General features: G+C 43.8%; 1 protein-coding gene across 2 annotated transcripts in view; it reads left to right on the top strand.

Moving 5' to 3' along the window:
- Nucleotides 1-14,934, top strand: part of PDGFRL (platelet derived growth factor receptor like) — a 70,444-nt gene that overhangs the window by 24,189 nt on the left and 31,321 nt on the right. Inside the window, exons 1-2 of one of the 2 annotated variants that reach the window (XM_019828306.3) lie at nucleotides 5,496-5,573; nucleotides 9,122-9,189. The exons of the other annotated variant lie outside the window; for it this stretch is intronic. Of the exons in view, the coding sequence (XP_019683865.2) occupies nucleotides 5,511-5,573; nucleotides 9,122-9,189 (131 nt within the window). The 5' untranslated portion in view covers nucleotides 5,496-5,510. Of the gene's footprint in view, nucleotides 1-5,495; nucleotides 5,574-9,121; nucleotides 9,190-14,934 lie in introns of those variants that run through there. 2 annotated transcript variants of the gene reach the window in all.

The following is a 14,934-nucleotide window of genomic DNA, read 5'->3' as shown; positions in this document are numbered from 1 at the left end:
GTCAGCTGACACCCCCTTCCCAGCAACGTCCCCTCTTTATCCATCTTGTCTCCTTCTGTGCTCTTTAGACTCCAGAGTTTGTTGTTTCTACCAAACTTTTAAAAATTTTTTCACATTTTATTTATTTTTGAAAAAAAAGAGAGAGAGCACAAGCGGGGGAGAGGCAGAGAGAGAGGGAGACACAGAATCTGAAGCAGGCTCCAGGCCCTGAGCTGTCAGCACAGAGCCCAGCATGGGGCTCGAACTCACGAACTGTGAGATCATGACCCGAGCCGAGGTCAGATGCTCAACCAACGGAGCCCCCCAGGGACCCCTCCACCAAACTTTTGAATCCATCCTAAGTAAGTTATGTTGCCCTCTGTTTTTCCTTCATGCCTTCTTGGAAATTTCCAACCCCAGATGAACCTGTTCTCCCACTTCTTCTTGCCCACACTTGGGCACTGAGCGCTGTTGGAGGAACCCATACAGCGGCCGGATGGGTGCAATTAGATTGTGGTCACGTCACTTGTATCTGGCAAAGCTGGAGAGATTTCTCAGAAAGCTCACTTTTACTCTCTTCCTAAACCTCTGATCTTTTCCATCTGTCTCACTTTGAGCTAATGAAATTCTCAATTTATTGAGAAATCGGAGCCTTTGAGTTGCCTTGACTTCATCTTTGCACATCTCTTCCTTCTCTGTTCTTAGAGTGGAGGAAGGATTCTCCCTCCCTCCTGAGACCAAACTGTGCCTGTACCCAGATCTCACCCTTGCATGCTTTCTCAGGTGCCTTGAGATATCAGTTATTGCCTCTCTGTTGGGCATCTTCAAGCTCCCCTTCTCCGTGGGGTCCTCTCCATAAGCCTTCTCCATATTAAGAAATCCTGCCTTGGCCCCCAAGTGCCTTCCAGCCACCTTCCTCTCTCACGTTCACAGTCAAGCTCCTTGGAGGAATCTCTCTCTCTTCACTCATTGTCTCCTCTGTCCTCTCCTATTTACCCTCCACCTACTCCACCTGACTCCTGCACCACTACTCCACAGACATTTAATCACCAAGGTCAAGGTCACAAAATCCAGAGCTTTCTTGTCAATCCTCGTGTGACCTGCTCCACCGGTCCATTCAGCAGAAGGGAACACGCTTGGCTTCCACAGCACCATTTTCTGCCAGTTTTCTTCCTGCCTCGAGGGCCCCTCCTTGAAGTTTGTTTTACCAGCTCTGCTCACCTACTCCCCCAGACATTAAATGTTGGTTCTGTGTCTTCTTCTCTTCTCATTACATGCTGCCAAATGCCTTCCTTCGATCATAGGGCACACCTAACTGTTTCTGCTGAGCACCAGATACGACTCTCCAGCGGCCTGCTCAAGTGCCTGAGCCTTTCTCTAAACGTGGTTATCTAAAACTGAGCTCATAAGCCTTCTCCACACCTGGTCATCCTCCTGTATCCTTCAGTTCAGTGAATGGCACTAATTCTACCCACTTGCCCTTGATCAAAGGCCTGGAATCACCTTGGACACTTCCCTTTTATTTCCACATCCAATCAACTACTATTGGTTGGATGCCCCAGTGACGCCGCTATTTAGTTATTTCTTGATAACTTTTAGTTATTTCTTCTTTACACCATGGCAGCAATGACTCTAGTCTTTGCATGGACTACAGCATAATCCTGTAACCTAGCTTTTCTGTACCCAATCTTGAACCTGACCTCAGTCTTCCACACAGCAGTCAGACCTTTCAAAAAAGCACATCTGGTTCTGTCACATTCCTGCTTTAAGCCCTTCATTAGAGCAATTCTGTTGCTCTTAGGATTAAGTTGAAACTTCTGATATGGCCCACAAGGCCATGCATAAGGTGGCCTCTGTCTTTCTCTCCTGTTTTGTTTCACTTCAGTCTCTTGTTATTCACACTCCAGGTTCTTTGGACCCTTTCTGATGCCCAGATGTGCCAATCTTCTTTCTTCTTGCCTGGGTCTTTGCCCATTTGGGTCCTCCTGCCTGTCATGCACATATTCCAAGACCTCCGGTCCAATCTTCAGACCCAGGCTTGTTAGGTCCTCTCAGTCCCTGCCCTACACTAGGCCCAGTTATACACCCTCACTGAAGCCCTCAGCAGCAACAGAACAATCACCTCAGTCGTTATGTTGTGTTCATGTCCCTCACTCAGCTAAAGGCTTGGCAGAGATGGTGTCTGTTTATTCATCAGTGTTTTCCTAGGACCCAGCACAGTGCCCAGTACACACAGACCCTCCATCAGTGTCTGAGTGTGAGTATGGTGCTGGGCACTGAGCACAGAGTGGGTCAGAAGTCAGGCCCCTGGACTCATGAGAACTGCGGCTCCAGGAACAAGGTCATGGAACTTGAGAGACGAAAGGACCTTAGTAACCTTAGTAGCCATTATGCTTCAGTGCCTTCTTCTTAACAAATGAAGAAACTGAGCATCCTAGAAGGTAGATGGCTGGTCCGAAGTGACAGCAGGTGAGGGTCAGTGTGAGCCTTAGACCCTGGCCTCTTGGTCCCCAACACAGAGCTGTGGTTCTGCCCAGGTGCTCTGACGTGTGTCTGATGGGACACACACCAAAGAGCACTCTCGTCCTCCTGGAGGTAGTGGCTTCAGGGAAGAGAGATTCGATGTTGACTTTTTTTTTCTTTAGCTTTTTGAGTACTTGACTTACAAATCTGATTTCTAAAGTTAAGACTCATCACAGGAATAAAAGTTATACGCTTTTCCAGAGGGGGCACTGATTTCTTGCTAGGACTGCTTTGAATTGAAACTAATTGAAATTTCACATCTATTTCGGTTAGCTTTGTGGACATCAGAAAGGGAAAACATTACACTGGGCTGCTTTGAAAGAAGCCCCTCAATGGCCCCTCATCCTGCAAGTGGACGTTGACCACTGCCAGGGATGACCCGAGATGATGCTGTCTAGGGTTTCTTCCGGGTCTCCCCTTATGCCTGTTCCATTCGCGTTGGGGAACCCGTGTGATTAGAAGGCCCACTAGATGGCAGGTTTCAGCCGTGTTACGCTTCTAATCCTTTCGCCAGTAAAAGAAACCTTTCAAAGGAGGACCGGTTGGGTAAAATAATTGCACCCTTGTGCTGATAGTTCTCTCCTTCTCTTAGACTACTCGGTGGTCAGTTTCAAGTTCTATTTTCAGCAGTCTAGAATTCAGTTTCCCAAAACACACAGATAAAAAAGGGGTGGGCGTTTGTTAGTTCCTGTGCCCCTCCAGGATAAATTCACTGGTCGGGCTGAGTCTTCTCAGAGCACTGGGCACTTGAATGGCTTAGGTGGTCCTTCGGAGGCTAACAGTAATGTGCTGAAGATTCGGTATGTTTAGGTGCTGAAATGGATCCAGATTGTAATTTCAGATTTAGTCCATCCCAGATCACATAGATCTCCACTCTTTTGAGATCAGAAACAGCAAGGATATTTTTCTGAGTATATTTGTTATTGTTTATTGAATGTTCTATTTCATTTTTTGTTTTTAATGTCTATTTATTTTTGAGAGAGAGAGAGAGAGAGAGAGAGAGAGAGAGAGAGAGAGACAGTGTGAGTGGGGGAGGGGCAGAGAGGGAGACAGTATCTGAAGTAGGCTGCAGGCTCTGAGCTGTCAGCATAGAGCCCGACGCAGAGCTTGAACTAACGAACCACGAGACCATGACCTGAGCTGAAGTCTGAGGGTTAACCTACCAAGTCACCCAGGTGCCCCGGAATGTTCTGTTTCGTGATTCCTCTGCCCATCACCCCTCCTTCTTTCCCACTGTTTGTCCATCTTTCCAGGGCAACCCTCCCTTAATTTTGTTTGTTCTTCTTTTCCCTCAATAATAATAATATATAATAATAAATAATATTATTTATTTTTATTATTTATTCTATAATATATATTTATATGTATGTAATATATATTTATTATTATTTATTATTTATTATTATTATTGTTTTAGCATCTATGATGTTCATGGTCCTGTGCTAGGTAGATGCTGGAGATACAATGATGACCAGGATAGACACAACATCTGCACTGTAGAGCTTTTAATCCTAGGGAAAGACACTATTAAACAGGCAAATAAAATTTTTTTTAACATTTATTCCTTTTTTGAGAGACAGAGACAGTGTGAATGGGGGAGGGGCAGAGAGAGAGGGAGACACAGAATCCGAAGCAGGCTCCAGGCTCCCAGCTGTCAGCACAGAGCCCGACGCAGAGCTTGAACTAACAAACCATGAGACCATGACCTGAGCTGAAGTCGGACACTTAACCAACTGAGCCACCCAGGTGCACCTAAGCAAGCAATTTTAATACATCACCGCGTGAGTGCCTTTTTAGCGGAAGCACAGGGTCAGAGAGGAGAAAACTCGAGGGAATACCTGAAGCCTGAGAGTTGACCAGGTGCAGAAGGGGATGGGAAAGAATGTAAGAAAATTCTGGGAGAGAACAGTAGGGGGAGCTGCCTAGAGCCGAGAGAGTATAGCGCCTGGGGCATTGAGGATGTTGGGAAGACAGGGTGGCTCCAGGCCTGGGAGGAGAAAGAAGGTGACCAAGGAGAGATGATGCTGGAAGGTAAGCAGGAGTTGGCCCACAGAGGGCCTTGTCAGCTGTGCTGAGGCATTTAGAGTGAAATGGAAGGTCCTGGCGAGTTGTTGACCCAAAGCCTTCACTAATCGATACACAGAGAAAGTACAGAGGGTTCTGAGCACCACGGTGTGAGGGTTACTACTTCTCACTGCCTTTGGGAGAAAGACAAGGTCAGTTCCCAGTCACAGGTGTACCCGCTCTTCCTCCGTGCACCTCGCCCATTCTCCACAAACTGAGGTCTACAGACATTCTTGGACCTAATGTTTCTTTGCAAATTAAAAAAAAAATGCTTTTATTCTATTGATAATATAAAAAACGTTAATATAAGAATATTTTGGATCATCTGATCATCCTCTATTGGGCAATCAAATAATCCACTTCCATCTTCTCTGGAAACATTTTATTCCTTCAGTCTCTTCATAATAGACTTTCAGAGTTTAGAGCAGGGGGACTCTTGGCACAGTGGTGAGCCTGGGAAGAAAACAAGAAACTTGAGATAGGGGGCCCAGATGATGGTTTAAATTATAAATCGATGTTGGGTAAGAACAGGCAGATGTTGTAGATTAAAGCTGGCTTGTTAACATCGTCACAGCCGTGAAAACAAGCTGGGCTGATCTGATCATAAAAAAGCCCTGACCCTCCTAGAAAATCAGGGCCCAGGCATTGTCTTTCAGGACGTTTCTGTGTGTCTGGTCGGATGTTAGCATTTTCCAGTCAAGAACTTGAAGTTCGGAGGAGTGGGTGGGGCACAGGCGATCTCTTTGGTGGCTGGTTCCTATGAAAACAATAAATAGCTTCCAGAGAGAGGGGAGGGCATCTGTGTTCTCACGGGGCTCACTCCACCCACCGACAACACAAAGGGAGGGCGGCCGAAGAAGCAGACAGCTGGCGCCCGGCCAACCTAATCCTTTACAGCCTCACGAAGGAGTGTGGTCTGGAGGACATTTTAAAAGGAGAGAAGGATGTTAAGAAGTGTTGATAAACAGAAGAATCCCACTGTTGAGAAAGAATCGGCACAGATTTTGGTAAATATTGTGAATCATATTGTGGTGTTGTACTGAGCCAGATGTCTTTTTTTCCCCCTTCGGTTTATTTTCTGTGGGTCAAATAAACATAGTTGTGAAATTGACCGTCTTAACCACGTTCAAATACACAGTTCAGAGGCAGCAAGTGCTTCCATATGGCTGTGCACGTTTCTTTTTCATTCAAACTCAATTTCCTTTGAAGCTCATTTTGCCTTATTTTTGGAGCAGAACAAATGATGAGGTTTCACGAAAATTCTGGCACCCTCCTTTGGCTTTTGGACTTACCTAGGAGTGCTGTTTGGGTCCCATGTGTGGTGGGAACAGCCGAACTCCAATACTTGCCTTCAAGTGGATTTCTACCCCCAAACACAGCTGAATGAAAAGAAAATTGCTTATCCATCCCTAAAGGTACAGCTCTCTCTTCCCAGACTCAGTGGTACCGGTGCCAGGCCTTCCAACATCCCCCCAGGGATGGATGGGGCGGGGGTGGAGCAGTGGCAGGATACAAGACTTCCCCGGGTGTACTAGATGTCCTGACAATGTTCACGTTGCAGAAAAACAGCTCTGTTCCGGTCAGGACATGGGTGGGGGAGGGCAATCATAGAAGCAGCCACAATGTGGGGCTGTCAGGATACAATGAAGTCATGCAAGTAAAGCTTGAATCAGTAAAGATGAGCTATTTTTGTTCAGAAGACTGCACCCAAAGAGGTAAATCACAGGAAAACAGCCAGTTGTTTCAGGAGTGTTTTTTTTTTTTTAATTGTTGTGGGCATATAGCTCAGTCTTGTGCCAACTCTAGATGTCCGTGATGCGGTGGAGTGCTTACTGATAGTCAGACTCAGGGTCCTGAATACTTGAAGATCCAGGAACCTCCAGTCTACTAGGCAGGGAATTGGGTTGGCGTGCATTACACAGCTTTGTGTAAAAGGAAAAGTGAACTAGGCTTGAAGGCTAATTTATAAATAAAGCAGAAAAATGTTTCTTGTTCTTGTTTAAAAAGAATTATTCACCAAAACATTTCATTGCTTGAGCCTCCTGAAGGTTGGGTTCTGTGATCCCAGATGTATTGCACAGCATTAAAATATAGTAAGAGGACAATAAAGTCAAACTAATGCATCAAACCAAAGACACTAAAGGAATATCACAGCACTATACGTGATGATAATTTTGGAGACTATTGTGAAATGAGACATTATAGGATAACATTAGGTGATTGCCTGTATTTTACAAACAAAACCCTGCTTTAAAAAATATGTACACCCACCATAAAAAAAGATGTGTATGTGTGTGAGATACGAGATTTAATGTGCAAAAATGAAAATGCTAACATAGCCTCATCGTCTTCTGACAAATATTTAAATACGCAAAATGTAAATAAGACCATTTTGAAAGGTATGTCGGAAGAGGAAGCAAGAAAAGAGGACTAAGGGATAAGCTATAAAATGGGAATTTTTTTTAGTGTTTATTTTATTTTTGAGAGAGAGAGAGACAGAGCGTGAGTGAGGGAGGGACAGAGAGAGAGGGAGACCCAGAATCCGAAGCAGGCTCCGGGCTCTAAGCTGCCCGATGCGGGGCACAAACCCACGAACTGTGAGATCATGACCTGAGCTGAACCAACAGAGCCACCCAGGTGCCCCTAAAATAGGAATTTTTATGTTTGCTTGTGTATAACTGTATAGAATGGCACATTACAAAAACCAGCTAAACAGATTTTAGAGCTTTGTCTCCAGGTTCTGGGCTCTGCTTCCCTTCACAGGAATCTCCCCTACCATGGCAGCCGGCTGCACGTGGGCAGGGGTAAAGTCACTGCCCTAGGGAATCTACCCAGAACCTTGGCTGTCACCTCCCGTCATCCTACATTCCCAAACATTCCTTCTGTCCTGGGGCCTTGGGATTCTATTCCCTCTCCTTGTTTGACTGTGCAGACACCCTTTGTTCAGGTTGTCTTTTGGGCTTGACCTTGACTTTGCCCTGGATTCTGCCTTTCAGATCCTACTGAATAATGCCTTAATCCCAACCTCACCCTACCTCTTAGTAGCCAGGTTCCGTCACTGCCTCGCTTGCCTCAAAGGAGAGCTCATATGGCACAAGCTCACACTTGCCCCTTAGAACCTTGCTTTACTTTATGAACTTGACATGGTAGCTGGGACAAAGCAAGACGTGGGATCCTATGTACCAACCAAAACTGATATGAGAGAATATGCCCTCATACATTTGTTTACATAGGTGGCTCATGAAATGGTACAAGATATGCTATCAGCTGGTGGCCGTCCTGGGGGAAGGGGCAGGGGGCCACAACCATATGTATACAAGCAGGAGGGGTGACCAGGGCAACTGTGTCACAGCTTGAGACTAATAGGTGTTCGGCTGAGCAGAGTGCATGTCAGACAGAATTACCGGTAGCCTAATTTATATATAAAGACAGCCCACTGTGTCAGGAAGGCATATGCGAAAACAAAACAGAAGCGGTCCAGACCACGGCAGCTTTTGAACTGGTGGAATAAATGTATATTCCGTGTATAATCACAGAGCACCTATGGACACCTGGTGGTCCAGGGTGAGTGAGTGGGGGCTGATGGGAAGGGGAGAAGATAGCTGTCAGCAAGGGCTAGAGAAGAAGATCAATTCATTGAGGGATTGATTATTTGATTGCAGGAGACTGGCCTTAAGCATAAGATGGAGAGATGGGGAAAGAAATGTGTAAAACCTCCCAAGGGCTAAGCCTGTGCCATCAGCTTCGGGAACCACTGATTCGGCCGGGACCCTATATTTTATAAATGAATAGATTTGACCCACAGAGGTGAAGGGGTGTCTCAAGTCAGTGCAGTTTTTAGTAAAAGTAAATGCAGCTTGAGTCTAATTCCCAGAGCCCTTCTGGTCTCAAGAAGGCAGTCTGCTTCTTCAGGCTTGTTCAGATTTATCATCCAAGTGGCATTAGTGTCAGCGGGCACCTTGAAGTGTTAGCAAGGTGGGAGGTTGCGTGGATCTCTCTCTGCTGTGCGTTCCTTGCGGAGGGTGTGAATGGAGCCCGGCCCGTGGGCGCTGCATTCACTATTATAACTTGACCATAATACGCTCGCTGTGGCCGTAGGCCAGCGGATTAGTAACCACAGCTTGTTTTCCTCGCAAGGCTGGTGGAGGCTGGCTCCATTGTCTTCTGCCAGCTCCTCTTCCAGGGTCTGTTCTCCCCTGAAGATGTGGCCTTGAGGATTCAGCTGAGCAGAGCTGGGGGATCTTTTCTTCATGTTACTCAGAGAAGTGCTCATGGGCTTGCTCTCCCTAGTATAATTAGAATTGCCAGAAAGGCAGTAATGTGAATTGTTAACATGAATGACCCCTGTCCCTCAGAATCCTATGGTTGCCAAGTCTGAGAGATGACCTGGTCAGAATCACATGACAATGGTTTTTTATTTCTATGCGCTTCTCCACGGGGAGTGCACATCTGCTAAGTTTCTCTGTTACCATCACCCGTAAACTTCCTCTAAGTCGTGCATTTGGTCAGCCCTTGGTTATGTATTGGAAATAACAGACACAGGTTTCCTTTCTAGTGCACAGTGGGAAGCATGCCAAGGGATTCCGTTCCCAGCTCTGACTCGAACTGGCTGTGTGACCTTGGGTGAGTCACTTGATCTCTGTAAAATGAGGGATCCAAGCAGATGATTTCGTTTTCGTTTTTGTTTTGTTGTTGTTGTTGTAACACTTTTATTTTGATTAAATGAGAATTATTCAGGAAATAACACTGTAGTTAGGATTAGACAGATTGGTTTCATATTCTGACATGTTCTCTAACTAGCTCTGTGACCTTGAACAAGGGATTTAAGCTTTCTTTCTTTTTTTAATTTACATCTAAGTTAGTTAGCATATAATGCAACAATGATTTCAGGAGTAGATTCCTTAATGCCCCTTATCCATTTAGCACCCCCCCACACAACCCCTCTAGCAACCCTCTGTTTGTTCTCCATATTTAAGAGTCTCTTATGTTTTGTCCCCCTCCATTTTTATATTATTTTTGCTTCCCTTCCTTTATGTTCATCTGTTTTGTATCTTAAAGTCCTCATATGAGTGAAGTCATATGAAATTTGTCTTTCTCTGACTGAATAATTTCACTCAGGATGATACCCTCTAGTTCCATCCACAGAGTTGCAAATGGCAAGAATTCATTCTTTTTGATTGCCGAATAATACTCCATTGTATATATATACCACATCTTCTTTCTCCATTCATGTATCGATGGACGTTTGGGCTCTTTCCATACTTTGGCTATTGTTGATAGTGCTGCTATAAACGTGGGGGTGCATGTGTCCCTTCAAAACAGCACACCTGTATCCCTTGGAGAAATACCTAGTAGTGCAATTGCTGGGTCGTAGGGTAGTTCTATTTTTAATTTTTTTAGGAACTTCCATACTGTTTTCCAGAGTGGCTGCCCCAGCTTGCATTCCCACCAGCAATGCAAAAGAGATCCTTTCTCCGCATCCTCGCCAACATCTGTTGTTGCCTGAGTTGTCAATGTTAGCCATTCTGACAGGCGTCAGGTGGTATCTCATTGTGGTTTTGATTTGTATTTCCCTGATGATGAGTAATGTTGAGCATTTTTTTCATGTGTCGGTTGGCCATCTGGATGTCTTCTTTGGAGAAGTGTCTATTCATGTCTTTTGCCCATTTCTTCACTGGATTATTGGTTTTTTGGGTGTTGAGTTTGGTAAGTTCTTTATAGATTTTGGATGCTAACCCTTTATCTGATATGTTGTTTGCAAATATCTTCTCCCATTCTGTCTGTTGCCTTTTAGTTTTGCTGATTGTTTCCTTCACTGTGCAGAAGATTTTTATTTTTATGAGATCCCAATAGTTCATGTTTGCTTTTGTTTCCCTTGCCTCTGGAGACATGTTGAGTAAGAAGTTGCTGCGGTCAAGGTCAAAGAGGTTTTTGCCTGCTTTCCCCTCGAGGATTTTGATGGCTTCCTGTCTTACATTGAGGTCTTTCATCCATTTTGAGTTTATTTTTGTGTATGGTGTAAGAAAGTGGTCCAGGTTCATTTTCCTGCATGTTACTGTCCAGTTTTCCCAGCACACTTGCTGAAGAGACTGTCTTTATTCCACTGGATATTCTTTCCTGCTTTGTCAAAGATGAGTTGGCCATACGTTTGTGGGTCCATTTCTGAATTCTCTATTCTGTTCCATTGATCTGAGTGTTCTTGTGCTAGTACCATAAGTGTCTTGATGATTACAGCTTTGTAATACAGCTCGAAGTCCGGGATTGTGATGCCTCCTGCTTTGATTTTCTTTTTCAAGATTGCTTTGGCTATTTGGGGTCTTTTCTGGTTCCATACAAATTTAGGATTGTTTGTTCTAGCTCTGTGAAGAATGCTGGTGTTATTTTGATAGGGATCGCATTGAATATGTAGATTGCTTTGGGTAATATTGACATTTTAACAATATTTGTTCTTCCTGTCCAGGAGCTTGGAATATTTTTCCATTTTTTTGTGTCTTCTTCAATTTCTTTCATAAGCTTTCTATAGTTTTCAATGTATAGATTTTTCACCTCTTTGTTTAGATTTATTCCTAGGTATTTTATGGTTTTTTGGTGCAATTGTAAATGGAGTCAATTCCTTAATTTCTCTTTCTGTTGCTTCATTGTTCATGTATAGGAATGCAACGGATTTCTGTGCGTTGATTTTATATCCCAAGCAGATGATTTCTAAAGTCCCTTCAAGTTCAAAAATAACTCTTAGAACTTGTACTTAATTCAAGTTAGATGGCATGGGGCCAGTGAGTATGAACCTTCAACTCCATTTCACTCACTGAATTCTCTTCTCTTCTGTACAGTCACCTATGACTCTTGTCCACATAGCATTATGCCAAGCAGAAGGCTGTGGTATAGACAAGCATAAGACAAGGTTTCTGTTTGGGAAGGGATCATTTCACTAGCAAAATATAATAGGGAGTTCAAAGTTACAAACTGCAAAGCATTATGTGATAAAGGCATTCAGTGTAGGTGTGAGAAGCTTAGATCAGTGTGTACTGGGCCATACCAATAGCATCTAACATTTGTGAGTGATTATGCTGTGCTAGCATCCTTCTGGTACCTTGTACATTTACAAATTTAATTCTCATAACCCTAGAGACTGTTATTATTTCCATGTCTCAGATGAGGAAACTGAGTACGGCAAGATTAGATAACTTGTTCATGGTCACTGAACTGTTGTCGGGTAACTGGGTAGATCGCGGGGGTTGAGGCTTGACCCAGCCAGACCCAGACAAGTGCCAAAGCTTCTTGGTCTTGTCACAAGAGTGAATTCAAGGACATGTAGCATAGCAGTTGAATAACACAAATGGGAAAATTTATTAAAGTGAAAAGCATGCTCAAGATATGAGAGCAAGCCAGCTCAAGAGAGAGAGCACTGCGCCCCCACGGTTTGGGTTTCTATCTTTTATCAGCAGTTGTTAACTAGGGGGCAAAATATTTATTACTTGGAGCTGGGAAGCAGGATTTTTGCTTCCTCCTAATTTTCTTCCTAATTTGGTTGGGCGTTTTCTGTCATGGCATCTGCCATCTTGGGCCTTTCTGGTTCCATCTGGCTTCTTGTGGAGTGCTGTGAGGACAGGCCTCTGACCTTGTGGATAGATGACCATGATTTCCTCTTTGCTGACCTGCAGGTATCCTGTTGAAGCCTAACTGTCTAATCCAACAGAGCCAGTAGTAAGTGGTGGAGACAGGAATTGAACAAAGGAATATGACTCCTGAATGCATGCTCTTAACCAACTATTAACAAAACTTCAGGCAGCCTTTTATAGGCAGAAATGGGATGGGACAAGGAAGTTATTAGCAAAAGAAAAGAAAGTATTGTTTTAGACTAGGTCACTTTCCTTTAGGGGGAATGGCAGGAGGTCTTATCATACAGATGACCTCTCTAGTGCCTATCAGGAAATTCCAGATTCACTGGTTTAAAATTCCACTCCAGAGAAGAGGCTAAAACTGCAGTTAGGTTAGGTATTAAGTCTTGGTGGGACTTAACATAAGTGACTCCATTTTGAGCCTATTGTTTCTTTTTAACATTTACCCCCTTTTGATTGAACTCAGCCTGAGAGACGTGGTAAAGATTTAAGGACCAGCACCACTCGCAGCGACCAATTTGTAGTTCTCAAAACTTTCCTTGATCCTGTTTTTTGCTGAATCACTGTGGTATTCACAGGTCATGACTTGAGGCTCACAATTTTAGTCAGTCATTTTCTTCGTTCCTTTTTTGACATTCCAGTTTCAGGGAGACATTTGCTTGGTGGTTAGTGACTGCAAACATGCATTTAAAGCCTCCAAGAGACTACAGTGTGTCAGAGATTCTTATAATAAGTGTAAGAAGGATAATTTCCAAAAATGTTTGGAGTGCACTTTGGAGTCTTGGTCCCCAAGACCCAAACCAAAGAGAGACTCCTGTAAAAGGAGTCCCCCTTTCAAGGCTTGTAGCTTGCCCAGTGACCATATGTAACTGAGTTTCAGCTTCCCCAGAAATGTTAATCTAGGTACTGCAGGTGCTGTTGGCCACAGCACAGACACCTTATTGCTCATCTGAACAATAATTATGTTACCAAGAATAACTTTGGCCAGTGGTGCCTGGGTGGTTTAGTCAGTTAAGCATCTGACTTCGGCTCAGGTCATGTTCTCATGGTTCGTGAGTTTGAGCCCCACATGGGGCTCTCTGCTATCAGGATAGAGCCCGCTTCAGATTCTCTGTCCCCCTCTCTCTCTACACATCCCCCACTCATACTCTCTCTCTCTCAAAAATAAATATACATTAAAAAAAAAAAAAGAATGACTTTGGCTAGAGAGTGTAAAGATCTTTGCTGGGTCGTTAGTGTCTTGGCAATGGAATCTGAAGTGTCTCCAAGACTTAAGGAGAGGTTTCTAATCATATTCTCATTTGTACTTATTCCTAGACCAGGGGTCAATTAAGTTTTTAGTGAATATGATAGAAGAGACAGACAGAAGACAATCTCCTATCCTGAAATAAAAGGGCATCCTATGTGTTCACAAAGATGGGCTAGTAAGATCTCCTAATCATTGGGGGCAAATCTGATTTGGATAATCATGGGAATGTGGAGGTACAAATGTACTAAGATTCACATGTTCAAATGTGTCTGATTTGGTACATATTGCTAAGGTGGTCAATTGTAGTTTACAGTGACATTGGGAATAGAGAAAGTGGTCATAGGGAGGATCAGGGGATCTCCTACACTCTGACAGATTTAGCAGTCTGAAAGATTACCCTTTTAGGAGTGGCCTGGGAGATACAGATGAGGGCATTATCTTTCTAGGCCATTGCGAGAGTAAAGAAAAGAAAAAGGAGAAAGGTTTCTTGTTTAGTTAAAGTATGAAGTCTTGATTGGTGTCTTGGGTGGACGTAGTCTACTTTGATGTCAGTTACTTCTCTTCCTGGTCAGTTTGATTCATAATGTCTGTACAGGGCCAATAACAGCTGGAGCCTTCTTTAGCTGTAAGATGTGAATCCGAGGCTCAGTTGCCTTCTCATTTTTCAGCAGTTTTAGTGGTCAGGAGCACTTGGTAATGTCACTTTCAACAAAGCTCAAAGACTGTCTTCCTCTGCTAACACTTCCAGAATACCCAGGCATCAGGCTCTAGACTGTGCCCAACAGGATCCTCTGAATTGGGATCCAGGAACGTTTCTTTAAATGTGTTGATGATAAGCTTGAACATGACACATTAAAGACTTACAGTAGCTGGTCATACTAGTGTGAGAGAACAAGGGACCAGAAATTATAAACCACTAGATGTTGGTCTGCTCATGACTATCTTGTATGGAGTGAGCTTATATTTCCAGAGGATGTTCTTTGAATTGTCAGCAAGACCAAAGACAATACCATAAGTCAGGGGAGTCTAGTGTTTTGGAAAGTTTAGAAACTTTAAGTTTGAGAATCCCATTAGTTCTCTTGACCTTGCCTGATGATTGAAGATTATAGAGACAGTGATACTTCCAAGAGGATTATAGAGACAATGATAATTCCAAGAAGTTTACAAGGTTTTGCTTCAAGCTGGTATGATTTGCCCAATAAAGTGGGTGCCTCGATTACTGGAGGTTGTGGAAAGTATACCCTAAGTGGAAAACACATTTTTGAATAGTTTCTTTACTATTGTGAGGGCATCAGTTTTGCAGCAGTGGAAGGCTTCAGTCCATCTGGAAAACACACCTACGATAACAACATATTGACAAGCCATACTAAGTGTCAATTGAATGAAGTCCAGTTGAAGCTATTCAGAGGGCACAAAGGGAGGAAGTCTGAAGCCTCTATGGGGAAAAATAGTTTTTCCAGGATCACGGACCTTTCAGGTCAAATAATGCTGGCAGAGTGT

Source organism: Felis catus, chromosome B1 (genome assembly GCF_018350175.1).
Source record: "Felis catus isolate Fca126 chromosome B1, F.catus_Fca126_mat1.0, whole genome shotgun sequence".
Classification (NCBI taxonomy): Eukaryota; Metazoa; Chordata; class Mammalia; order Carnivora; family Felidae; genus Felis; species Felis catus.
Note: the sequence above shows the minus strand (reverse complement) of the source record. Positions and strands in the feature narration are given on the sequence as shown.